Source organism: Coptis chinensis, chromosome 9 (assembly GCF_015680905.1).
Source record: "Coptis chinensis isolate HL-2020 chromosome 9, ASM1568090v1, whole genome shotgun sequence".
In the NCBI taxonomy this organism is placed as follows: Eukaryota; Viridiplantae; Streptophyta; class Magnoliopsida; order Ranunculales; family Ranunculaceae; genus Coptis; species Coptis chinensis.
In genome coordinates, this window is record NC_141464.1 from 45,829,256 (window position 1) to 45,856,392 (window position 27,137).

The following is a 27,137-nucleotide window of genomic DNA, read 5'->3' on the forward strand; positions in this document are numbered from 1 at the left end:
TTGACTGAAGTGCTGATAATTACCTTGCCGCTTGGCTACGTGTATTATAGGTGCAGAGAACTACTAATGAGTAATTCCTCGTGTATCAAAATTATAAAACTTACATTTTTAAGTCATATTTTGCATTTTGCATCTGTATTTAATGATCATTGGTCATGTGTTCTATAATTCCCAGAGATCTCCTTGACAAAAGCATTGGATTCCGGCCTCTTGAACCTTCTCCAATTCAGCACCTTGCAGACGAGTGCATGGTGAAATGGCAAGCTGTGGGAAGAATATGAGAGAATTTGAGCATGAGGATAATGCTTGGTAGTAAGCTTATCGATCTGCAGGCTGCTCATCAGCAAATGATGTAGAGGATGGTAATCGGTAAAAGACCTTGGTGGGAATCAGTTAATAAAGGCATTTTGGGTACGTAAGCTCTCTTTAACGTGTCATTTCTAGGGGTTACTTGCAGTTAATCAATGCATTTTTGGTATGTAAGTTCTCTTTTTCTCGAACTATTATGTTGCACCGACACAGAACCAGCTCGATTCATTCTTATGACTATTACTTTTTACTAAGGGTCATTTTGTACGCATTATTGCCCTGTTACGTATTGCTGAGAATACTGCACTCTCCTTCAAATTTTATGGTAACTGAATCTTTGCGTGAAACATTTTGACATTTGCGGAGGAGTCATCTTAAAACTAAGCTTATTATTCTGTAATTCTAATCAATCTACTATACATAATTGCACAATTCAAGGTGACCTTCAACCAAAGGCATCTGAGCAATAGTGGCCTGTGTAGGTGTAAACATAGTATCCTAAGATTGACATGCAAAGAATATCAACAACAAATTTAGACCATAGGGATATAAGGATCAAGAAGATTCTCATCGATCAGCCATCATACGCTTTTTGATTTCTCTGTTTTTCGACATTGCTAACTGTTCTCCCCTTTTGTTATCTCTACACATAGCCGCTTTAGGAAAGATGTTTAATCTGTGCCACTTAAATAGATCGCCCACAAAATAAAGAAATATCAACCGTGTGTGAAGTAGCAATCAACCTGGCCTGGGGTTCCCTGTAGCAACATTCTGTTTGGCTGTTGAGTGCCAATTCTTAAGACCCTCAATGACTTGTTCTGGAAACACCACCTTCTTCATTGAAGATCCCATCTATTAATTGCATTCCCAATTTTGTCAGATTCAGGTAAAGCAAAGGAGTAGGATATCCAGTGGTTGATACGTGGACATAAAGTTGATACATACCTGTGTGACCAAAGCATATAAAGGTAAGGTCACATAGCCACAAAGGCAATGAACTAGTGTGCCCACAACAGTCCTTATAACAATGTCTCCCGTCTTCCTATGGAAACAAGATCTCAACCCAAATTTGTACTGTGTTTCACAAAGATAAATTAGTCTAGGTTTCACCAATGTATAAAAGCCATAAGCTGTTAAATTTGTATCTCACCCATGTCCATGTGAAGAATGCCAACTGAAATGAGTTCTGCGAAGGGAAACGACAGATTGTCTTGAGCGAACTTGCAACAGCTGATGCTTGACTATGATGAAATTAAGCTATTATTATAATAAAATTGACATATTACCTGAAATAGAATGAAATGCATAAGGTGAAGAAGTAGCTGAGGTCGGCTAAACCAGAAGAGGTTGTCGTGGGGCTTTACAAGCAAAGCCCCTACAACAACAGAAGTCGAATCACGGCTTTGCAAGCCCATTTTTGTTATGATAACTTGTAGCTTAGTTCCCACCAACAATAGCAACTGCAAGAAAGTTACAACCACGGGTTTTCATTTCAGTACATTTGTTGATGTACTCAATTTTCAGACATTTTATCGCAGTCCATCGTAGCCTATTAGCCCAAACAAAATGTCCAAATATGGATATCCACTCCCTAGTAGACTTACCACTAAAGGAATAAAAGGAAGCCATAAATAGCTATAAAATCCTGAAAAAGAAAAATATGGAATTGAATCAAATCAGCTCTTCCCAGATCAGTAGTTCTTTAGAACGTGGTGTTCATCCCACCAAAAAGGAGTCAAGGTAACATTACCGTATGCATTGAAAAATATGAACGATACAGAGATCATCCAAATCCAGACACTGCAAAAGAAATTATACTAGCTATGAGAGCCCATTTTAGGAGCAACAAACTTTATGTGATGTATCCCCTACTAGTTTATAATACATTAATGCCTTAGTACCTTACTCCCACCACCACCTCTAAGTCTTTGTCCAAAGCTCTTCCTAGAAATCCTTTGAAGTTAAATTCACTGCCTTCAGCAAAGTGGGCCTAAACAAACAGAGGGATGAAATGTCAAAGGAATATATACGTTAAAAGAAGCTCTAAGAAGTGGGAGTGTAATGTCATTACTTTGGTCACTACGTAGAACATACCATGATGAACCCATGTCGAAGAGTCATGTAATCAGTTTTGGAGACAGAGCCAGTAAATTGTCTGACCAAACAGACCTGCAAAAAATATATTGTAGCGATTCAATACGAATAACAAGATCCCAACCAATGTATGGTTGGAAAGGTAGAGTAATAAGAATTAAGAAACACAATGCAGTAAGGTCTTTGTGCCACTAACAGGCCAGCGAAGTAGGCGGTGATCACTCCAGAACTTCAAGTGTCGTTGCGCAAATGTTGTTTGTTTAGTGAGCCTGAACCTCCTTGGATCTAAACAAGTAAGAGATTAAACTAAGTAACTATACAAAGGATATCATCTGAATGAAATATAAAAAAGAGGCGGGCTCATCATCTCCAATAATTGAACTCACTCTGTCCGTAACAAAACAACGAATGCGAAGAATCTTACCATTTGAGAGTTGATATTCTACTGTTCTAGTCTCTTCTTCCCAAGCCTCCCAACGTCTCATCTAGGAACCCGTAAGTAAAAGAAGATTAATAACAGAATGGTTTTACTGTAAAACAAAAGGTTTTATTTTAAAAATAAGAGAAGTTAATTAAGCTTTATGAAATACCAAAAGAAAAATATATATATCCGGCGTACTACATACTACCTTGTGGTCCTTTTGACATAATTTGAAGTTTTGAACACAAGATTTCAGTGATTGACAGCCTTAAAGTTGGAGAATGAGTATAATCCACTTTAATTTTAATTGTTGTTAATGACTTCCAACCGCGTAGATTGATTTAAATTTAACTATTGAAATTTCCTTGTCAAATTAAATAGTGCAGCTGAACAAAGAAGTCATGACTGTAGGGCCAGCCAATGGTTTCACCATACCAGGAAAACTTTACATTAAACTATATTTATTACTAGACTAGACACTCACAACTTACTTTAATGGTGTTAGGTAATTTTTGGGTTTAACTGTTAAGTCTATCTGCTGCCACATAGGGTCAAATTAACTGCATCATCTTTCTGGTCTTAAGTCTTAACATAATAGAAGTTTCTCTTAATTTGTTAGGTACTGAGGGACGCAAATACCATCAAAACTATCTGTCATTTCATATATAACTATAAAGTCCCTATAAAGTTTTGGTCGTTTTCGCCTCTACCCCATCCTGATTTCATCCCTTAGGTAATCATATGCTAAGCCACTGCCACCACTAATTCTCGAAACAGTAAAATTCATTATATTACAGCAGCCATTGTTTGCATTGCAATCTTTAATTTTGCCTCTTTACCAAGCTTCTCTTTCATGACAAAATAATGTAAGAAACAAAGTAGCGAGTTGAGGTGACATATACCTTAGCCATCCCAAGACCAAAGATGAGAATACAAGAGATAACATGATAGAAAGCCAGCAGAAAGATTAAAATTTGAAGCTGAGTGACTCCTTTTTCGGACAAAAGTGAAACCATCCCCTGGGTATCAAAATCACAAACCAATAACTACAACATTAGGATAGAATCATCAGAGGATTCTATTATTATATTTATTTATACATGTTAACTTATACCATATTAAAGCTATATATATATATATATATTATACCGGTATAAGTAACACTATATCTACGACGATTTTCGTTCATAGATAGAGTTTTTAGTAATATAAAAACTTGAGAAGAGATCCAACTAGACATGGTTTACGACTCTGCGGATTGTCTAGTATCCAACCAACTTATTAAACTTCGCGGACTGTTTCGGATACCTGCTTATGGCAAGAAGTTTCTTCTTTAATCGCACTTGGGAGTTCTCCATCTTCACAAGGTAGAAAGGTCTCGGCAGCACTTTTTGGGATACAGATCTTTGAAATAGGCTCCTTGGTGATAGATAGTGACAATGAGAGGAAGCCAAAAATCATCAGTTCTACATAATAGAGAAAAGAAAATTAGCAAACAAGTAAACAGTAAAGATGAAGTTCTTATCTAACTATATGTTTTTTATTTCTCAGTCCAAAATTTCAATTAACAACGTTACAGTCACCTGATTTGATCTTGAATAGAGCTTGATGGAGAGACTTCCTCTTCTTTTGAAAGTACTGACAAAAGTGTAAAAAAATACTCATTGCATCTTAATTGAGTAATCAAAGTTCTATATATAGTACCAGTATATACAGTTATACACCAACTATCTGAGCTCCTACCAGTAACACTGTGATGTTTGCTTATACATGAAGATATATACAAAATTTCCACACACTGACAAGACACACACATATATGTATATAGCTTGATATATATATGTACGTACATACCTTAGTTAAGAGATGTAAGGTATGTTCAGCAATTAGAGAGATGATAATTAAAATCGCACAAACAGCAGCAACAGCCCATGTTGGTGTTCTTTCAAGAGATGCACTCTCTTCACCTCCAGCCATGATAGTGTCTCAAAAATGCTTTGTTACGTTGTTAACTGGAGAGAAACTACTTACTTATTTGAAGTAGGTCATGTAGATGAAACTGACTTATGGTAGTGAGCAGTTCGTAGTAATAGCATTATTGTCATCAGGTCAAAAAAAGAACACGTCCAACAGGTATGTAGTTGGGTCGGCTGATATTATATTCAACCTAGTCAAGCAAGCTTTGGAGGCTTTTCAAACTTCAAATTACATTTGTTGTGGACTTGTGGGACCATAAGCGCAATCAATGGCAGTTTATCTGGGCTCGGACTAAAACTTGAGCCCAAATAAAATGCCACGGAATAAACCGTACGAAATGCCGTGGCATCTCAAAAGTTTTAAATAGCAAAAGTTACAAGACTCAAAAACCAGCATATCCAGATCGAAAAATTTACACCACCAAAGAAAAATGGTAACCAACATATTCCTTTTTTTTATACATTTATTCTTATATATGATCTATATTTGATGACTGTGTGTGCACATTTATTTGTTATATACAGTTTTTAAACATTTCTAGGGTTTCGGCTTTTGTTTAAATGTTTAGATTTAAATAGTGAGTTTGATTGTTTAAACTGGGGTATATCGCATACAATATGTGTCCATGTTGTGTCCTCTACGGAGACATGCTGTATTGTATTTAAAATTTGGCATGTCTATGTAACATAGGTTGGGGTACTAGCTCATGATATTTTTGATAGACATGGGCTGATGGGCTAGTACTTTACCATTACAATTTACTTTGATGTAGACGATAAAGTATTCAAGGATTAAGTAGTGTTGAAGACAGATTGCAGGGGATGTTTAGAGAAAGATACTTTGATGAAGAGTGTTGGTTAGCGAGTCACTCCCTAGACATTGGGAGGTTACTTTGAGGAAGTCGCGAGGTTACTTTGAGGAAGTCGGTCTTTCTAAGTTGAAATCCTTCTATCCCTGTTTTCCTCCGTTACTTCTCTCTCTTCTAGAGTTCTAGTATTATATTGGTGCATTTACTCAAATGACACATGTGACAAACAGTTGTTGTACACTTTGAAATGCGTAGAGAGAAAATTGTTTTGTTAAAATAAAGTGGCTGAGTTCGTGTTACGACTTACAAACTATGTTTATTACCTTTTCTTTTATGCGTCAAAATTTGTTTTTGGGCTTGTTTGAGGAGTTCCCTTTACAGTAGTATATATGCCTTTTGGTGAAAGATTACAGATTATAACTGTTTATACTGTATTTACGCGGTGATAGTGTTGTCTTTTGATATTCTTCGAATAGCATTTAAGAAGTTCTGGTCTGCAGGATGGTAATAATTCAGAAGACCCACAGCAAGGCACTGCTGACATGACTGCTTTTGTGAGTTTCTGACCATCTGCCCCATATTGTATAGGACTTGCATTCATTATGCAGCAATACAATTTTACTTGAATTCATTCAGTTACGCCCCTGACTGGTTAATCCAATTTCTTTTTCAGGTACAAAACCTTCTTCAGCAGATGGTTAGTTTCTTTTCTCATACCTATTGGGAGTTTAATTCCTTGATAATTTAGAACATATAATCTATGCATAGAATTTTGGTTTTGAAACATATATGTTTTGCAGCAAGCTAGGTTTCAGACAATGTCGGAAAACATTGTTTCGAAGAATATCCTTTTTTCACGTTTTAATCGCAGTTACATATGTTTATTTTAGATCCATGGCTTCCTGAGTAATACACTTGTTAAGATGAGAGGAAGGTGAAAATGTGACATAGTAGTCACATCTATCCCAGTTGCCAAAAGTTGGGCAGATTTGTTAGCACCCATCTGTCAGCTTACAAGGACTCTTATAGTAACAGATGAAAATCATGTGGAAATGCTGACAGGTCCTGTTAGTGTTAGACACTGCAATTCTGGGTGTTTTGTATAGCTTCCAAGTTACGCATTGAAAGTGCATTTAGTATAAGGAATGATTGTAACACCAATGCCTTTGCCTTTTTTTTAGTGCTATTTAATATTATTTTTACATTTATATTATGTGAATCGAAAGTGTTTTTTTGGCGTCCTTAACTGCAATGCACTAGATGACATGGGCAGCCGGATAGATGAATTGGAACAGAGCATCAATGATCTTAGAACCGAGATGGGGGTCGAGAACTCTCCTCCCCCTGTGCCAAAGACTGAAGGCACCAAACCAGCTGATGGTTCAGCATAAGCCAGAGGTGATGTCACGCAAATTGCTATTGGGAGTGAAAAGTCAGCTGTTAACTTGTATTTGTCAATCTATCCTGATGAGATACCCAAAAACCGAAGTGATTTTCATTACGTAGTGGACTTCTCAAGTTAACTTGTATTTGCCTATGGTTTCCTTTCAAACGTAGTTATACCCGAAATAGTTGAGAGATATGAGGTATTTAACCTTAATCTTGGATTTTACTTGATGATGTGTGTAAGTGTGTTGTCTGCTATTAGTCAATGGCTGCATAATTCAGATTTATAGTCTTCTATAAACCTTTTTAACTATTATTTTCACTGAGCGTCAAATCTTCAAATAGCTGTCTCAGTGAAAGCTAACTCTGCTTCTGTCTTACTAGAATTTTTGAACTCTCAAAGAGTAAGTTGGTCTGAAATCGTTCAACTGACGAACAATGATATCACCACATGGAGTATGGAATGTCATTAAGCCAACGTGACGTGGTGCCAGTGGATGCATCTTACAGTTCGAACTTTCATCACCTAGTTGCAACTATTATTTGCACAATGTCCCCCCCAACAATACTAGTACTACAATATCTTTCTTCATAGTTTTTCTTACATAGGTTTTCTTAACAACATTGAAGAAGCATAGGTTTTCTACTGGCATCGAAGGTGGGCTTGGGAGTTGGGACTGTAATATACCGACAAATTCCAACAGGTGTTGAAATGTTCAATATACGGCATTCAAGTTTTCGAAAACCGAAATAATTCGCTAAAACCTCCCGAAATCTCGCGAAAGTTTGGGTTTTAGCTTTTAGTTGTTCAAGTGAACTTTTCAGCCTCCTTTTTCAGCTCAATTCTCATTTCTCAAAACTTGATGGAGGAGAAAAAATCTGATATCCAGGTAATCTCAATCTGAAAAATGGTTTCATTCATATGACTGTTTTTACAAATGATTCTAAGAAAAAGACTACTCCACACAATATCAAAAACTCGACACAAGTTCCCCACTACTTTAACCCCACAACTTGTTTTATTAAACTTAAAAAACTGCCCAAGTGATGTAACTGCATTGAATTATTTCTTAAAATGTGTTAGCCATCCTAATTATTTTCATAATCGTCAGTCTTTTGAGTACATTGTACCTATAGTTAGTCGTTTAACGGATACGTATGTGTCAGTTAAAGGAGTTGTTAAGGAACTAGAGAGCAATGGGTGTTTGATAAAAGCCCAAACATTTTTAATGTTGTTGAGGATATATTCGCGGGGGAAAATGTATGATATGGTGTTGAAAACTTTGGAAGAAATGTGTAGTTATGGTTATGTTCCGAATACGTATGTTAGGAATGTTGTTCTTGATGTGATTTTTAAGATTGGGAAGGTGGATATCGCCTTTCAGTTTTTTAGAGACACTGAGGGAAAGAATTTTTTGACGTATAATACTGCGCTTTGTCATCTTTGTAAGCTGAGGAATGTTTTGGGTGTTTGTGATGTATTTAGAGGAATGTTGAGAGAAGGATTTAGACCGGATTTTGGGACATTTTATGTGGTTTTGGATTGTTTATGTAAGGCGGGAAGGTTGGAAGAGTCGTTGCAAGTTTTGGGGGTGATGATTTCTTTGGGTTTTTCTCTTACAGTGAATGTATGGAGTATGTTGATTGATGGGTTTTGCAAGGTTGGTAAACTTAGTGTTGCAAGTCATTTGTTAGAAAAAATGGTTGAAAGTGGGAATTCCCCGAATGTTGTAACATACACCTCTTTGTTCGAAGGATTTATGAGATGTGAAATGTTTAATAGCGCGATTAGTATTGTAAATACCATGGAGTCCGAAGGATTCTCTGACGACATATTTTTTTGTAATGTTTGTATAGACTGCCTATCTAAATTGGGTAGGTACACTGATGCAGTTGATTTTTTTTTCTCCTTGCTTGAAAGAAATATACAACCTGATTCCTATACCTTTTCTTCTGTACTTTCCATTCTTCATGTATCCCAAAGAATTGAACTCCTTCCACGGTTGATTAAAGAAGTTTCAAAATACGCTGCTTCTGATGTTGTTGTCTATAACTGTCTTTTAAGTTGTGTTTCTAAGTCAAGGTTCTCATCTCATGTTGTTGATATTTTTAATGACATGCTATATAGAGGTATTACGCCAGATTGGTACAGTTATATTGGATTATTGCGTGGACTCTGCAGAGGAGGGAAATTAGAGAAGGCAATTCGAGTATTTGTCACGAATGATTTGTCTCATGATGTTCATGTGCTCACCTTAATGATTGCTGAGTTAATTAGATTGGGAAGGCTTGATACAGCCATTAGAATTTTTTCAAAAGCTGTTGAGGAAAAGTTTCCCCTTGATGTTGTCTCTTACACTGTTGTAATATGTGGACTTGTCAAGGTTGGTTCTCTTCGAGAGGCTTTTAGATTGTATTGCCATATGAAGGAGCGAAGTATACTTCCTAATACATATACATACAACGCAATGCTACTTGGTCTCTGTAAGTCTAGAGAAGAAAAATTGATTGAGTTGTTGGTGACAGAAATGGTTGATGCTGGTATTGAATGGAACTGCTTCACATATAACATTATCATTAGATTCTTGTTGAAGACACGTCGATTTCGTGCAGCGAGTATCCTGTATGAAGAGATGCCCAGTGTGTATAAGGCTTCAAGTACCTTATCGGTTGAACATTTTGCTCAAGCTGGAGAACTAAGTGATGATTGTAATTCAATATTGGAAGTTTATTCAGTGGATCTGCAATTTAAAACCAACAAATGTTCTAATGATCTTCCTGATGTTGCTACTTCACTAGCTTGAGTGATACATAATTTGTTTGTTTCTGTTGGAACAAATGGTTTGTAATTGCATTTGGCTGAGGAGTGAACTGCGGATAAATTGACTGATGCCATCATAAGGTAATGTCCTCTACTTGTAAGCCTGAACACACAGATAATCATAGTAAACTAGCTAACTAGCTAACTAGAGTAGTGGAGTTCAACTCACATGAAGTGAAATAGTTTTTTCAAGTACTCAATTGTCACCTGAGTTCAAAAGCATTTTGCTTATGCCACTTGGAATGTGGTCCATTTAAAGTTTGAATAAACTTCAATTGGTTAGAGTAAATCAATAGCACTGCAAAATTGTTGTTTGGAATACCCATGTATGAAGTATTAAAGTTGTTTCTCTTTTGTGCTCTCACAGATTTAGGCATAATGAGTAAATCAGAATCCAAATCTCCTCGTAGAATCCATGCTTCCTATATGGGATAGCAGCAGACATGACTCAGAGCTAGAAGATTGGCAAGAACTTCAAGTACCTAGGGTTCCTTGGAGGTATGCCTGAGGTTGTGAAATCGTTGTCTTCTTTAACTTATATGTGTAGTACTTTGTTTTTCCTCACTTGTATTCTTGTGCATAAAAGAAATGCAATGTGTAAGAGACCTTTTCCAATAGTAGACATTTCCCAAGGGGGTCTAAAAGAATGCTGAAAACACGCTTTTTCAGTATTCTGCCACAAATTTTGTTGAGGATCTAATTGCTGAAAAAGCTAAAACCATTCTTTTGAGTTTAAACTATCTAGTTAATTAAACATGATATGGATCTTTTGTATTTTCTTTGAAGGTTGTGGTAAATGTAACTATGTAAGTATGTAACAATTCCCAGATTTACAAGTATCAGAGCAGTATTTGTATGAGCAGTATTAGGGCGATTAGAATTGAAATGCATGTTAGAAAAACAATACGTACTTTATTACTTTATTGAAAGTTTGTTTCTCTCATCTATATATACTTCTGGAAAGAGCTGAAGAGTCAGAATTCTGTGATTATAGGCTGAGAAGATCTTGTTGGGAAAAAGCTGAATACAGTTAGTTAATATTGGATATCTTGGTCACTTTTCAAGCTGGACTTTGTAGAAGCCGAAGCAACATGGTAGAAACAGAATTGCAGTAGAAGATAGAAGAACATATACAAGCATATTGAACCAGATAAAATGGTTATTCCTCTAGAATATTGCAAATGGAGTTACAAGATGTTATCCCTTTATGGTGGAAGATCTCTACTTCTCTCCTACAAGACATTGAACAATACCTGTAGAGGATGGGATCAGATCCTAATGAGGCTTGAGGGTTTCAAATAGAAGTTTTCAATTCTGACCTTTTAAATCCCTTAGACTCTGATATTGAGGCACTCTAGATCCTAAATGAAAACATTAGAGACTCATGTAATGTTACCTTTCTACGTCTTCTTCTTTTATCTGCATCCCAATATGAAAGTTTATTGTCATCTTGTGTCCTAATTTTTTTCTGTGCCTCACAATGTTCTCTCAGCTCTTCTCTTAAAACTGTGTATTTTCTGATATTATGATGTTTATGCTCAGAAGTATCTTTGTGTTTAGCTAGGGACTGTCTGAGTTGGCTGATTTAGCAGTCTGGCAATGATATGTTTGTGAAATTTCATTGAAAGATAAATAAGTCTCAGTAGCTAGGTGTAGTTGGGGTCTAATTATCAGTATATGTTTTAAAATTGTTTGGTTGTAAGTAAGAGAAGAAACAAGATGTCTTTTTTTTTTTTGCTCGGTAAAGGTGTATATATTAAAATAAAAATAAAAAAGGATGAGATATCCTTATGCGTACAAACAAGAACGGTGAAAAGAACCAAAGGGGAAAGAAACCAGAGAAAAAGAAACAAAACGAAAAACCTCTAAACCAGAGAAGAAACAAGATGTCAGAACATTTTTTTATTTTTCTTAGAAGCTATTGTTTTCTTTCTTGTGAGGGATACTTATCCTGAGTAGGTTTGGAGAAGTCTACTAGACTCAAGTGATCCCTTAAAGAAAGTGTAGATTGTACTAAAGCGAAAGGAGCACGGACAAGTGCTTTTGACTTGGTTTGTTGAACTGAAGTTGGTATAGACACCGTTGGCTGTACAGCAGGACAAGATGCTGTTTGCTTGAGAAAATGGGTAAGCAAACTAGAGTTGGCCGTTAAATAATGTGCAAGTGGTACAAAAGCGAAAGGATAGGGACCATGCTTTTGGCTCGCAATATTGGTTTGACTACCAGATTGTGTCTTCTGGGATTTTCTTGGACTGAAGTTGGAATGGGCACTGTTGCATGTATAATGGGACAAGGTGGTGCTAGCCTGAGAGAATGATCAGATCACCCAGAGCTAGCCGTCAATAACTTGGAATGCTTAGACATATTTTGGCAGATTGGGGAGATGGTTGGCTCGTGTATTTGAAGTTAGGCTAGCTCTGATAGTCTCCTTCTCTACTTCTTATTCAAGTCAGGCTCTGATAGTCTGATTCATGTGAGAATGGGACTAACAGCCAAGTTGTGATACTCATTCTCATTGGATTTAGTAAGCCTTGCATAAATAAAATAGAATGCTTCATAGAGGGTGTCTGATACCACTTTTCACGTTCTTCCAAACGGGAGTCATCGGTAGAAGTGATTGAAGAAAGGAAAATAATTGATAAAAGCAATGCTATAGACAATATGGTATACTAGTCCTGAGAGGTAGGCGGAGCTCCAAATTCCTTTCTTCAGATGTGTATCTACTAGAAATTCGAAAAGGTAATCAAATGTTGCATCTCTAGCACACTAAGATAGGAATGAACTTCCTGAGCTGTGGTTGTTGCTATTGGTATTGCCTCTTTTTTCAATGTTCATAAAAATGCTAGGTGGTGGTCAGTTGGTGGGAGAACGCCTAGCGCCCAGACTTTTTAGGTGGTGCGTAAACTGTTTTGGCGCTAGCCTTTTTTTCCCCTAATATATAGTTGTATGATAGTTCACATATATTATACACAAATTAGTCAAACACTATACTTGTATGATAGTTCACATATATTATACACAAATTAGAGTACTTATAGATATACAAGGCATTAGCATAATAGTATATGATCTATTTTGAGAGGGATGAAGTAAAACATCCTCACTTTTGATCTTTTAACAACTTATAAATGACTTATTTCTTTCAAGTTTGATTGGGCTTTAGTCTTTTAAACCCATATTCAAATCTTAGGCCTTTCTTAGAGGCCGCCTAGCTCGACTAATCGGTCTGTCTAGACCTGCCTAATAGGCCCACCGTTTTGCAAACCGATTTCAAGCCTAGGCGGGCACCACCTAGACTGTTGCCTAGACGGCTAGACCGTTAAACTTCGTTAAACAATTTCTTCTTCTTCTTCTTAGATGAAATAGTAGGAGAGAAATTGATTCAATGTCGTGGCATTCATAGATGAACCCCAAGTATCTCAATTTACCTCTGCAGTTATACATATTTGGACATCTTCTCCTTATTTGTGGTTTTGGATATTAAAACCAATTGTTTGATTCCTTATAATTTTGGCATGGTACATTGCAGCGAGGTGCTACGAAATTGAATTCTTGAACTGACCAAGTGGAGTTTGAAGAGCCGAGAGCGTGAAGCTGAAAGAAGGACAAGAGGAGATGTAGAGGAGACCGACTTGCTACTTGAATTGATTTTGCTGATGCATCAAAGTAAACACTAATTCACTGGAAAGTTGCTGCAAATTTTGTTTTCTTTCTTCGAATGTTGAATACGTTATAAAGAACCTATCTATTATCAAGTAAAAGAGAGGTTCCTTTTCGGAATTAATTGAAGTTGAACATTCAGCTTTGGAAAGGAAGGGTATCCATGAACACCGTTGAATCCAGAAAACACTGCAGGCAAGGAATTCTGGTTGGTTGTAGTAAGATATATAATGATCAATAAACCGAGATATGGAGATGTCCACTTAGAACTTGAACATCGGTAATTACATTGAAATTTAGCACCGTATTGTGGACAGACATCAAATGCCATATTGCTTAAAGCGACTATGAAGGTTCTGTGTAGGTAGGACACCCTTGTACTTTGTTCCATCTTTTACTTTCAAGGTTTTGAGAAGTAATTTAGTTGTTCATACTTGTTCAGGTGTTCTGCTGTTACTAAAGGTCACCTATATAGGGAGATGAGGTAGCATGAACGGGGTGTCTGGTCTCTGGTCAATGGACTTTTCACTGGCATATTAGAAAAAGTTTGGTACCAGAAGTTATGATGGTGCTATTAAACTTTAGAACATCAGTCAGGTTGTTCATTTCAGCGTAGGTGCATTCAACTCTGACGCCTAAATGTATTGTTTTCATTTTGATATTAATACGTCATTATGTTGTTTTTAAACCCACCTTTATGGTAACATATTTTTCTTGTATGGCTGGAGAAACATAGGGAGGAGCTATTGGTACTTTGCCAGTTTAAATAAAGCCAATGTCAGCTGTGGAAAGTTCCCTCCGGATTCTGCATGTTTATCTGTGATTGGCTCAGCAGATAATGGGGTATATTATCATCTATGGAGCACAATAGCACCTTCTGTCCACATTGAATGGACATGCTAAATCTGTGAGTCATGTCAGATTTCTGAATTCTAATATTCACTCTTCAGTATTTAATAAAGTTATGGATTTATTCATGTGCTTTTTCACCCATTTGACAGTTCTCTTCAGTAAATCTGCTTAAAATTTTTTAATCTCTATTTGAGTAACCAACCTTTTTTAATTGTGCCGTAATTGAAGCCTTAAAGGTATCTTCCCATATTAACATAATTAATTTTGCTCTTTATCATCTCAGTGAACTATTTATTACAATCGCTTTTTGTTATGCAAGAGATGAAGCAAATCTAGCAGAACCATGAATCAGTACAAAATGGATGTACAGATGCAGAAAATACTAAATAAATTCTAAGTCCTGTATGTTGACACAATTCCTATCTAGGTATGCCATTATGACCTAAATATGCTGTGGGGTGATGTTTAAAGGTGTTTTCCTTCAGTATTTAATGTAGGCTTCATATTTATGGCTGTTGTGTAGTAAGTGCTAATTTTTTTATGATAATCATGTAGTAAGTGTTAAGAGTGATGTTTGAAGGTGTGTAAAGTCCCAGTTGTGTTGTTCAAGGTAGTACTACCGACCACACCTCTGCTTTCAATTTTTGATGTGTTAGTTATTTTCTCAATAGGACGACACATGTCCCTCATTCGGTGTATGTGATTCTTTTATGTAAAAATTCAAAAACATATAAACTTTATAGCAAAACAGAGTAAATAACCCGGAATCATAATTCAAAATTAAGCAGCCCTATTCTTCCACTGAGGCTAGCAATGATGACAGAAGAGAGAGATAGAAATCATGTATGCGGAAGCGATTTAATTTGTAACAAAGCCATGAAAAGGCTAACTTGAGAACAACTCTTTGTTATTCAAAACCACAATTGAAAAAAGGAGGCTCTACTGTCTTCAAATACATAAGTTTCTTAATCTCCAAGCAAAAGAAAACCCTAATAAACCTTCCAAATAAATCGAAATCAAAACGAAAATAGAAAGTAAAGATATGACTCCATAATTAATGGACTCCTAGGCTGGACCAATCAGGCTGAACAAATCACATCATTCACCCCGTGTAAGAAAAATCTCTTCCTCGAGCTAGTAGCAGCATCAATCAAACAAACTTCCACAATTTGATTTGATTCATTTGTTGTATCTCTAGGCATTTCACCTCCTTCAGTAGTTTGCACAGTGGTATTCTTCTTTTTCTTAAGATAATCTGAATCCCGGTGGCCAATTACACCACATTTGTAACATTTAATTCCTTGATTAAATGGTGAAGGAGTAGACACTGGGATCGGAGTAAACGTTGTTAAGTGAAAGAGTGCTTCTTTTCAGCTTTTGAAGCTAGTTTATAAGCGGTATAAAGGTATGCCAGAACAGAAAGAGTAAGCGCAGCTCAAACATGCTTCTTTCTTTAAACTAATAAGATAGCAACCAATAAGCTGATCATTAGTCTCTTGAACTTCAGCCCAAGAGCTTAAAAGATGAAATTGTTCAGTATATTCTTAAACAATGTTCGTCTTCTGTTTTAATTCCTGCAACCTCATAAAAACATCTGTTTGATAATCTTCTGGAACAAAATGAGACAACATCTCACGATTCATGGTTGCAAAGTGCACACTCTGTGATGACCACGAGATTCACAACAAATATTCAGTTCGTCCCACCATAGTAAGCCATAACCAGTCAATTTGATTGTTGCTAATTGTACCTTCTTTCCATCATCCAAATTCTTATAGGCAAAACATTTTTCAATTGCGTTACTCCAGTCAACAAAAACATCAACATCCATATTACCAGAAAAACAAGAAAAATCAAGTTTAATATCACATGTTTGACTATGCTCTAAGATACGTAAAAATCGGTCAATCTGATAAATGGTTCTTGATTATGTCGATTTCTTCCTTGCCATAGTGGAGATTGATCAAACACATCATGTGCATTAAAATCGTCACACCTGGGTCTTTGGGTGGATCCCTAAAAAAGCGTGGGGCATAAAAGCGGGTTTAAAAGGGAACCGGTGGTGGATAAAGTTGGAATTTTCTATAAAAGTGGGAAAAAAAAAAGGACATAAAATAAAAATAATAATAATACAAATGAAAGAAAATTCAAATACATGAAAGTATCAAATTATGAGGAAGTTTTAGCGATTGCCAAAACACTATTCAAAATAAGATACTACTAATGAAGGATAATTAGAGAGAGGTCCCTGGTCTACATGACCTAGGCGATTTTTCTGTTGCCTGTACCATTTTGGTTTTCAGAATGTTCCTTTCGTCATTGGATGGAATTGGGAGGGTCAGGATATCAACCACTACCTCCATGTCCACTACGTGATGTGTCATGTTGTGCAACTAGTTGAGGAGAAGCGGCAAGCCTGTTATGAGGAGGAAGAGCTTTATGTAGGCCAGGGCAATGGGCAACTATGTGGGGTGCTGGCCACACCTTGGTTGATTTTGGGCTGGTAGATCTTGGCAAGTAGCGCTTCAGTCAGCCAAAACCTAGTAATAAGAATCGGCACTTTCAACAAGCGCCTTACTATCTTCATCACCATCAGATTCGTCAGCCATTAAATCATCACTTTTGTCGATAACTTAATGGTACTTACTAGTGCCCGAGAAAGGGTTAACCATGGAATCAATATAACTGTTCACAGTATCGTTGACCTCCAAAGAAGAAGAAGGGAGTTTGCTTGCAGGCATCTTGCAAGTATCAGTTTGTAAATCGCCGACACCATCATCTCCAAAGCATCAATTTTATCAGCTCTAGTGTCCGCATTGGGGAGATTGTTTCTCACATCAACCATCTTCCCAGAGATGTCGTGAACATTGTCTTTAAGCCTCCCAACTCTTGTTTCATCAATCGTCCTCTCTGTTTTTTTCCACCAGCCATTGAAGAGAATGAGAAAAATGGGATGGGATCTTGAAGAGGAAAAATCAAATCTTTTGTAGAGATTGATGAAGGAATTTGCTAGCTTTGATTACCTAATGATATAAATCATGCATGCGGAAGCGATTTTATTTGTAACATAAAGCCATGAAAAGGCTAACTAGAGAACAACTCTCTATTATCAAAACAACAACTGAAAAAAGGAGGTTCTAGTGGGTCTTAAATACATAAGTTTCTTAATCTCCAAGCAAAAGAAACCATAATAAACCTTCCAAATAAACTAAAATCCTAGTAAAATAATATAAAATGAAAACAGAAAACCATAATTAATGCACGCCTAGGCTGGACCAATCTTGTCGCACAAATCACATCATTGAGTCTTTGCTTACCATTTGGTGAAGTTTCGTTTTGAAAAGTGAGACTAATCCTTCCTTCTGGTAAAGCTACCATTATAACCTTATAATTTGCTTCAACACATGAAGAAACAACCACATTCGACTTCTTTTTATAAAAAGATTAAGCTATGTGATACTCAGTGGCCATCAGTCTCCTCCCAGAGTTGCAGCTCTGATCTAACTTTATAATCAGGAATTAGATAGACAAGGAGAATGGGTGGACTCCCAGGCTTTGCTAGATTTGCATTACTGCGTACTAGCACAAATGTACACAACCTGGAGAAAAAAAACAATAAGGGTGTGTTTGATAGGAATTGTGGCAAAAACAAATTTTGTCACCATTTGCCAGTGGCAAATTTCTCATGGCTAATAAAGTGGGAAATTGCAAATAATTCATGGCAAATTTGGATTTGCCATTGTTTGACGACTCCATGGCAAATGACATTTACCACCATATGCAACCACTTGTCATTGTTTGATTGTCAAAAATTTGTCGCAGCAAATTATTTTTAACATTTTTTCACAGTTTCAGCCAAAATTAAACCTATATAATATATGCGTAATACTCTAATTAACACAAAACTTGAAATTTTCCAAAAATAGAAAGTTTTGGGATAACCACATATTAAAAACTACTAATCAAAATAGAACTAACCCAACAAACCAAATCGAAAATGGACTCTCCTATCAAAAGATATAGCAAAAACAAAAAAAATTCTAAAACGACAAAAATGTAATTTTGAAGGCCTAAACGATGGATTTAGGGCCCGAGAGGGAGCGCTGTGGGTTATGCTTATTTTGACGTTTCCAATCAAACATGGGCTCGTCCATGTCTTTCCGACTTTGTTGTCGCTTTTCCAGTTCATTGACATATGCACAGGAACACTTGCATCAACTACCCTCAAATAGATTCTGCCTTCTCCCAAATATCACACGCCATGTCGTTTATAACCAAGTTTTGCCTAACTTAATCCAAAGTCATACGAAGGGATATTTATTTGCATATATTGGCAGAATCAAATATCCAGTAGGCTGTTTCTGTAAATAACAATGACAAGCTTCAATTAAGATGCAAAAACAAAGCCAATCTCAGCAGCTGGGAGTTCTCAAAGCCTTCAAAATTCCATTAGATAATTAAAACTGAAACATAACTTTTCATTTACATAATAATTTTCAATTAAAATTTCCAGTAACAAGGTAGTTACGAAGAATCATGTATTATGTACAACACTATAATGCTTATACTTCAAGACAAACCAACGGTTCCATTCTTGATCAAATACTTGAGCAGTTCAAAGGCATTGTGTCCAGGGCAGCACAAAGCCACAAACTGACACATAAATTGATAAAATTCAAGGACTAATCAAAATACATAAAAGTGTCTTAACACCACACAAGTGAAACTACATCAGTCATACCACCAAAATATAAAAATATATTAGTCGTGCTACCAAAATACCATAAACAAAATATCATAAACTGCTACTAGTGCCTTTCACTTGGAATATCATATTCTACTAGTGCCATAAACACATCATAGAGATGATTAATCATTCTTACTGACTATGGAAGGTTATCCAAAAGCCACTCTCTCTGAAGATCTTCATCATCATAACCCATAAATATTTCACCCAAGTTTCTGTTGTTTCCAAGAAGATTCATCCTACACTTAAAATCTTCTTTTGACAACTCGAGACCTTTCAAGGTACCATGCACTAGTTGCATCATGGATGGAGGTCGCTTTATGTTCTCGGCCATTTCTTTAGCAGCCTGAGCAAGGTGTTTAAATGACTCGACTCCCGCTTCCTCATTCACATCTATGCGTGGTTTCTTTTTCTTTTGCCCCTTTTGGATTGTGGAATTTTGGCGCACTGGTTCTCCTTCAACAAGCATTCTTGGGGCAGACGTTCCTAGGGTTGGGGGAGCATCTCCTCTATCCGTGTCTACAGTGTCGCCCACATCAACAGAGTTATCCTCCGTTTCATCTATAAATATAATACACGACATAATTAAAACCATTGGAATACCATCATATCAAATACAACATAAAAATGTCAAGGTAAGAAACATATACCATCCAAAGATATGGTCTCGGGATCATTAGGATTAAAGTTTCCACCTCCATTTGCACTCTCCTTCCCATATATGAAGTCCAATTTCTCATAATGTTGAAGCCAAATAATCAAGAAAGTACCACTTGTATATACTCAATATACAAAAAAAAATAATAGGCATTAACACTATAGTACATATACTCATAGTTTTGATCCATAGCACTATATGGTGGAGCTTACTAGTCGTATGTCACTTAAGCTTACTTAAAATTGAACCATAGAAAGTCTTTTGCATGTGAGAATGTGAGATATGCTATCTAGTTCTACATATAAAGTCCTAGTTCATTCTCATTTCTACCATATAGTGTTTGAGAAAAACTCCCTATACTGTTTGAGCATTTGGTCCAATAGTGTTTCTCTTCTTTTTCCTGGGCTTCTATAATGCATGACAGGTTGTGTTCCAAACTTCTAAATCTCAAACAATAATTGAAAGTAAAATTAATGCATGAACTAACATAAAACTGATAAAAGACAACAAACAATCTAGCCTCATGACTTATTAACGTGTCGAGACCTAATTAATAAGACTATATACCAACCGTAGGAACAAGAATGTAACACATGAATTGATATCTGTCGCTAGCTTATGTTTGCAAACAACAATTTACGCAATAAAATCCACTATTTAACATAACATTATATAAATAAACCAAGATTTTAACAAACAAGTTTACAAGAACCATGATTACAAATCACAAATATAGTCATATGTCGCACAATATGTACCTTGTCATGGCAGTGACATAATAGTTAACCACAAGAGGGAAAAGTATACAACACCTATTTCAAAGCATCAAATTAGTTTTTAAACATCAATAATATTTATTTCACACCAAAATTGAACCCAAATTTCCACAAATTGGACAAACCCTAGCCCTAAACAAACTATTTGAAATAACAATAATAGCAAATATTGAGAGAAGAACAAATAAAAAAAACACAGAAGTAGAGTAGAGAACAAAATAGAGAAGTGGAGAACAAAAGCTAATGAAATTAAAATGAGGGAAGAAGGGTAGAGATATTGAGAGCATAAGAGATGATAAATGATTGAGAACAAGAGAAGAGAGATGGTGAGATTTACCTACGATTTAAGCTCAAACTTGCTTGGTTGGTCTTCTTCTTCAACACCTCTTTTGTTTTTGATAGTAGAGAACGAGAAGAAAAGTTGGGAGGAACTCCCGGGTTCTTTTTTTTTCCCTTTTTTTTGTGGCAAATAAAAATCGGTTTGGTGTCAAATATCAGTGTTATTTTCTCATGGCAAATTCGTTTACCTCCCCCTCCCCCCAAAAAAAGAAAATATCACCACAAAAATCATGGCAAATCACCACTTATGGCAAATACGGAGAAAATATGCTACGAAAAAAAATCGCTATCAAACACTGGCAAATAACACTGTAGCAGGTGAACAATGTCATTTGCCATGGCAAAAGGGCCTATCAAACACACCCTAAGTAAGGATGAGTCCAATGCTCCCTATCCCCATAAAAGTAGAGTCAAAACCGGCGGTTTCTATTCTCTATCCGTAATTTACTCTCTATATATACAAGGTAATTTTGAGGAATACAGAGTACATTGTACGCCAGTTAAGTTGGTGTATGCAATTTGTAAAAAAACCAAATTACGCCACTGTAGAAAAAAAAAATGGTTTTTCATTTGGCATCAGTTGAAGTGGCGTAGAATGATGTGTCCCCACCAAATCCCATGTCAATTATTCTTTAATGGACTACTACACTACCCCCGCTATTTCTATTTTATTACCATTATATCATTTTACTTAATTAATTCAATTTTGCGGAATTAATATAATTTTGCGTAATTAAAACAAAGTTTTTCCAAATTAATTGACAATTATAAAAATTGTATTTTTACGTGAATTTTCCAATCACTTCTTGGCATTCAACTTTGAGTAATTAACTAATTATCTTGACAAACTTAAAATATTTAAATAAAAAAATTATTCATAAAATAATACAAGATACATAATGCCCCACACAAATTAAAATTGCATAAAATAAACACAACACGAGGGAGATATAGTTTCAATCGGAATCTTCGTGTTCGCATTGGGTGAATGCTCCTTGATACACCAGACATACGTGCTTGTATGTTTATCACAATTTGACGTTTTGCTAACTTATACCATGTTTTCCCCTTTGATGTCATACCTGAAGTACTTGTACTAATGATTTTTTTCTCCCCCTCCAATCTCTCGAGGGTTAACTATTCTTTTTTCCTTTACCACATGATTTTTTTTTGTTTTCATTAACTTTATAGACTTTTTTGTTGCGGTTACGTGAATCTTCAATAGCCTCTGTTGCTCACCGAGAATATTCTTTAGAGTGGATGCATTATGTGATTCAGCTCTTTTGACTTGTTTTGCTTTGTCTCTCCCACGTACCCTTGTCGATGAACGATTTCCTGGCACCTCGGAATTAGGTGTTGCCTCAATCTCGACACCTATGTTTACTGACGTAGATGATGTGAAATTCATGTTGTTAATTGAGATGTCAGGTGTCAGTAGGACTTCATGTGGACCCCATTTCTGGTTGTCTTTCAAAAGCTCCTATGCGTGATTCTTGGTGAAATTCTTGTGGCCGGCTAACCTTCGAAATACATCTATTTTGCTTGCACCATATGTTAAATAAAAATTATACAAACTGTAAACAAAATGAAAGATAAATTTAAATTATGAATACTAGTAAATTTTAATAAGTACTTATAATATGTGTTTCGCTTGCTCTAGAAATATTAAAATATTTGGCTTGATGGTCAAATTTCCAAGCTTTTCTTGGTTCGATCAATATAATTGTACTTCAATCTCTCTGTTTTGTAATGATTCATAATATTATCCCAGAGCATGTTGTAGTTGGATAAGTTGAAAATTGTAACCATGCTTCAATCAAAATTGTGTCCTTCACTGGGTTAAATGAGGATTTCCTTGCTATAAAACAAAATTAGAGGAAATGAGGAAAAAACAGAGAGAATGAGAAACTTAGTGTGAATTGTATTCCATAAAGACATACATAAATAACTGAAAAATGATAAATTATTAGATTTGTAATCTTCAAAAAAATCTCCAATCTCCAATAAATAAGTGGCGACAGGATGTATGTGTCATCATTTGATGTCTATCTGAATTGATTTTACTTTTTTGGCTGTTAAGTTAGGAAATAAATGTGGTGTATGCTCCAATATCCAATCTACAATCAATTCAGATAAGCGTAGATTGGATTGGATGTTAAAGATTGGAGCATGTATCCCATTTATTTCCTGACTTAACAGGCAAAAAAGTGAAATCAATTCAGATAAGCATTAAAGGATCTCATATACACTCTGTCGCCGCTTATTTATTGGATATTAGATATTGAATATTGGAGACTTTTTGAAGATTACAAAACTAATAGTTTATCATTTTTCAATTATAAATACGTAAGTCTTCATGAATACAATTCATACCAAGTTTCTCATTCTCATTCTCTTTGAGCAAACAAATAAAAATTTATCATTCTCTTTGTTTTTTCCTCATTTCCTCTAAAGTTTGTTTTATAGCGATGTTTAGGAAATCCTCGTTTAACCTAATGGAAGACACAATTTTGATTGAAACATGGTTACAATTTTTAATTTATCCAATCACCGGGATCAACTAGTCCTACAACATGCTCTGGGACAATATTGTGAATCATTACGAGACAAAGAGATTGAAGTACAATTATATTTATCGAACCAAGAAAAGCTTGGAAAGTCGTTGGGGTATGATCAACAAAGCTATAACTTTGTTTTGTGGTTGTGTCCATCAAACCGAATCTTTTAACTTTTTTGGAGCAAATGAAACATATTGTAAGTGAAACACATATTGTAAGTACTTATTGTAAATTTATTAGTATTCTTAATTTAATTTGTATTTCATTTTGTATAATTTTTTTTTAATTGATGGCGCAAGCAAAATAGATGTATTTTGAAAGGTCAGTCGGTGACAAAATTTTCACCATGGATCACGTATGGGAACTTCTGAAAGGCAACTAGAAATGAATTCTACATAAAGTCTCATTGACGCCTGAGTTCTCAATTAACATGAATTTCACCTCACCCGCGCTTGATTACGAGGTGCCAGAGGGTACGTGGACGAGACAAAAGAAAATAAGTCAAAAGAGCTTAATCACATAATGCTCTGAAGAATATTCTTGACGAACAATGGAGGCTAATGAAAACTCACGTAATCCGAGGCAAAAAAGCCTATGAAGTTTACGAATTTAGTAAAAAAAATTCTTCACGTGATAAAAGAAAAGAGAAGGAGCCAACTTTCCAGAGATTGGAGTGGGAGACAAAAATCATACGTACAAGTACTTCAGGTATGGCACCAAAGGAGAAAACGAAGTATAAGTTAGTAAAACGTCAAATTGTGATGGACATATAAGTCCGGTGTATCAAGAAACCTGGATTTCACCCAATGCGACAACAAAGATTTCGGTTGAAATTGTATCGGCTTGTGTTGTGCTTATTTCATGCAATTTTAATTTGTGTGTGGTGTTCCAAAACCTATGTTTTTTATGTTATGTAACTGTATTATTTTTGAATAATTTTTTATTTAAATATCTTAAGTTTGCCAAGATAATTAGTTAATTACTCAAAGTTAAATGCCAAGAAGTGATTGGAAAATTTATGTAGAAATACAATTTATATGATTGTCAATTAATTTGGAAAAACGTTGTTTTAATTACGCAAAAACATATTGATTCCGCAAAATTGAATTAATTAAGTAAAATGATATAATTGGTAGTAAAATAGAAATAGTGGGGGTAGTGTAGTAATTCGTTAAAGAATAATTGACATGTGATTTGGTGGGGACACATACCATTCTACGCCACTTCAACCGACGGCAAATGAAAAACCCTTTGTTTTTTTCTACGCTACTTAAAGTTGTGTAATTTGGTTTTTTACAAATTGCACCAACTCAACTGTCATACAATGTGCTCTTTATTCCTCAAAATTACTTTGTATATATAGAAAGTAAATTACGAATAGGGAGTAGAAACAGCCAGTTTTGACTATCCACTTTTATGGGGTTAGGGAGCCATTGGACTCAGCCTTAATGCTGGATATCTTACCTGCAACACTCAAAGGTTTTTGTATGTAACATAAGAGTTGCGTTGTCAAGTTTATGATGAGTTCATCACTTCAACTTTTTGCAGCCCTGCGTCATTCAAAAAGTTCAGCACTTGAAGCTTTCCAGTGCTTCTCTGCTTTGAAACTTTAGGTTCATAATCAGACGAACAACATACATTCTTGGACATGGTATCATAGTCACCAGCTGCTGACTATGATCAGCTCCTATGTTTAACATGTGCTTTCCTGTTTTTCCTCCAAGAATTGATGCTCAAGTTCCGTAGGAGGTTTCATGTGGAGACTTTCTCATGTGTTAGGCACTTAGGTTACATGCCCTGGAGAGAACAGCTCTCTCTTTTTTTTTGTTTTGGCTAACCGGGTGTCCGGACTAGCTTACGCACACCTCGACTAATCCCGGGGCCCTGGTTGGAAATTCGACCCCCAGTGACCTTTAGGGGAATTGAACTAGTGACCATTTGGGAGCAAACCCAAGGCTGGACCAGTTGTGCTACCCCTGGATAGAACAGCTCAACTTCTCTTAGGCACTTCTTTTAACAGAGTGGTGTCGGTCATGTTTCAACCTGCAGAAGCACCTACACCTTTTTTATTTAAACTCGAATGCCAGGACTTGATCGACTCAGTCCATAACTAGTAGCAGGGCTCTGATCCAGTATGATGTTAAAAGTTTGTTACCAGAAATCAATCAGAGATTTATGTGTTTCTTAGATATATTTCTGCGAGTGTTCTTTAATAGAGATATATCACATGGAGCATCTGTTAGAATACAGTATACATTTTCTTCATTCATGAATAAATATCACATCAATTGAGAGCCCCAAAAGGGCAATAACAAATTTTTTTCAAAAATGGTGACATGTCGTCAAAGGAAAGCACAGATCCTGTCTGATTTTTTCATCTATGTGCTGTAACCAGAGTTTCAATGAATCTTAAGCCGTCGAATCTTGGTGCAAATTTATCTTTTGAATTTTCTTGGTAATCATTTGAAACAGCCTGGGAAATCAAGAAGAAGAAAACAACACAGAACAAACTTAGGATAAGTTTGATAATTCCATTTAAGACTAACATTTGCTGAAAGTGCAAGGGTAAAACCTCATGGGAACACTAGCAGGTGCAGTAATGATAAATACATTGTGTCTAGTTAACTTAAAAGTTACATATATCTGGACGTAAGTTAACACTTTTTGTAAAAATGTACCTCGTTCCAAGCATAATTTTTTGAATTGCAGAAGAAATATGAAGGAGAGACGGAAGCAAATATTAAAGTAATGAAAGCCATCGAAGACGTAGCCATAAGTACGCTTGATTTATTCATAATCATCATACAGGAAGGTCTAGCAAGGTCGACTATAAGCAAACTCTTAAAGAAAGATTGGTTTGATCGAAAGTGGCGTGAAGAAAGAGTTCTCTTATCAAGTAAATAGTTGATAAGAAGTTACTGTTTTTATAGATGGTGAATTTAATCAGGTTTGAAGCGGCATGGTTGTCTTGTTTTCTAAATTTGAAACAATTGGCTTGTCCTGCTATTATGCCAATTACTGGTAACAAAACTCTTGCAAGTTGCAACTAATACAAACAGGTTGGATTGGTCATTCTGTATTCCCCTTTCGATAATTTTGTGTTTTGGATAGGTCTAATCCACTTAATTGTCGATGTTGATGAATTTTTCTTTCCTATTTTTGGACATCTTAGATTTTGTCAATATGTAGATTTCCAACGAATTATGAGTTGGTTACAGATGGGTTTGGAGCACACATTGACGCCATAACCTTATCAGAATTGAACTCCATATTTTATGAACTAGAAATTGGGCTCTAGACACTTTCTTTAGTGTGTTTTTTGTCTAGAGAAAGACCAATATTATCTTTTGATTCTATTCCAATTTTAACAACATGTCACTTTTTGGGTGTATTAACTGTTTTTAAAACTTCTTATTTATCGTTTTTACCCTTTCATTTGTAGCCAATTTCTTTCACAAATAAATAGCAGAAAATCTAAAATCTGAATATAAATAGGTGTGTGTCAATCGAGGCCAATCATCGAGGGCAAGGGTGCGTGTGTATTGCTCCAAGATGTATAAATCAAATAGTACAATTGTCTTATAAAAAAATCCATTTGTCCTTTCACAATTTCATAATTTGAATTACATCAAACAAAGCTTAAACATGATATTCAAAATTATCAGGAGATGCATTTTAAATTGTTAATATTTGTTGATTGAAATTAGTTGTAATCAACATACATTTTTTCC

General features: G+C 35.7%; 3 protein-coding genes and 1 long non-coding RNA gene across 16 annotated transcripts; 2 read left to right on the top strand and 2 right to left on the bottom strand.

Moving 5' to 3' along the window:
* Nucleotides 1–678: 678 nt before the first annotated feature.
* On the bottom strand, nt 679–4,925 carry LOC147476265 (MLO-like protein 2). Its single transcript, XM_086582728.1, has 14 exons — nt 4,679–4,925; nt 4,408–4,462; nt 4,133–4,290; nt 3,727–3,843; nt 2,828–2,888; nt 2,600–2,688; nt 2,404–2,478; nt 2,211–2,299; nt 2,060–2,109; nt 1,914–1,954; nt 1,596–1,769; nt 1,460–1,495; nt 1,255–1,383; nt 679–1,161 (listed from the first exon to the last, which is right to left on the bottom strand). Exons 1-14 carry the CDS (start codon nt 4,799–4,801, stop codon nt 1,048–1,050), a joined length of 1,311 nt encoding a protein of 436 aa, XP_086438854.1. The 5' UTR covers nt 4,802–4,925; the 3' UTR covers nt 679–1,047.
* Nucleotides 4,926–5,047: 122 nt separating this feature from the next.
* On the top strand, nt 5,048–7,311 carry HSBP (heat shock factor binding protein). The gene is made up of 5 exons (XM_086582729.1): nt 5,048–5,234; nt 6,110–6,163; nt 6,283–6,306; nt 6,410–6,452; nt 6,867–7,311. Exons 1-5 carry the CDS (start codon nt 5,232–5,234, stop codon nt 6,998–7,000), a joined length of 258 nt encoding a protein of 85 aa, XP_086438855.1. The 5' UTR covers nt 5,048–5,231; the 3' UTR covers nt 7,001–7,311.
* Nucleotides 7,312–7,445: 134 nt separating this feature from the next.
* Nucleotides 7,446–26,478, top strand: LOC147476267 (Pentatricopeptide repeat (PPR) superfamily protein). Of its 12 annotated transcripts, none has more exons than XM_086582718.1 (7): nt 7,892–9,897; nt 10,184–10,314; nt 13,346–13,840; nt 13,919–14,383; nt 14,612–14,755; nt 25,879–25,997; nt 26,116–26,478. In XM_086582718.1, exon 1 carries the CDS (start codon nt 7,934–7,936, stop codon nt 9,797–9,799), a length of 1,866 nt encoding a protein of 621 aa, XP_086438844.1. In that variant the 5' UTR covers nt 7,892–7,933; the 3' UTR covers nt 9,800–9,897; nt 10,184–10,314; nt 13,346–13,840; nt 13,919–14,383; nt 14,612–14,755; nt 25,879–25,997; nt 26,116–26,478. The 12 variants fall into 12 exon arrangements, with proteins under 12 accessions (XP_086438851.1, XP_086438844.1, XP_086438845.1 ...); XM_086582719.1 differs by having other exon boundaries at nt 14,648–14,755; XM_086582714.1 differs by lacking the exons at nt 14,612–14,755; nt 25,879–25,997 and adding an exon at nt 10,811–11,202.
* LOC147476268 (uncharacterized) lies at nt 16,586–26,213 on the bottom strand. 2 transcript variants are annotated; one of them, XR_015207766.1, is made up of 3 exons: nt 26,085–26,213; nt 19,726–25,879; nt 16,586–19,636 (listed from the first exon to the last, which is right to left on the bottom strand). It is a non-coding gene; the product is annotated as an uncharacterized LOC147476268 (long non-coding RNA). The 2 variants fall into 2 exon arrangements; XR_015207765.1 differs by having other exon boundaries at nt 16,586–25,879.
* Nucleotides 26,479–27,137: the final 659 nt, after the last annotated feature.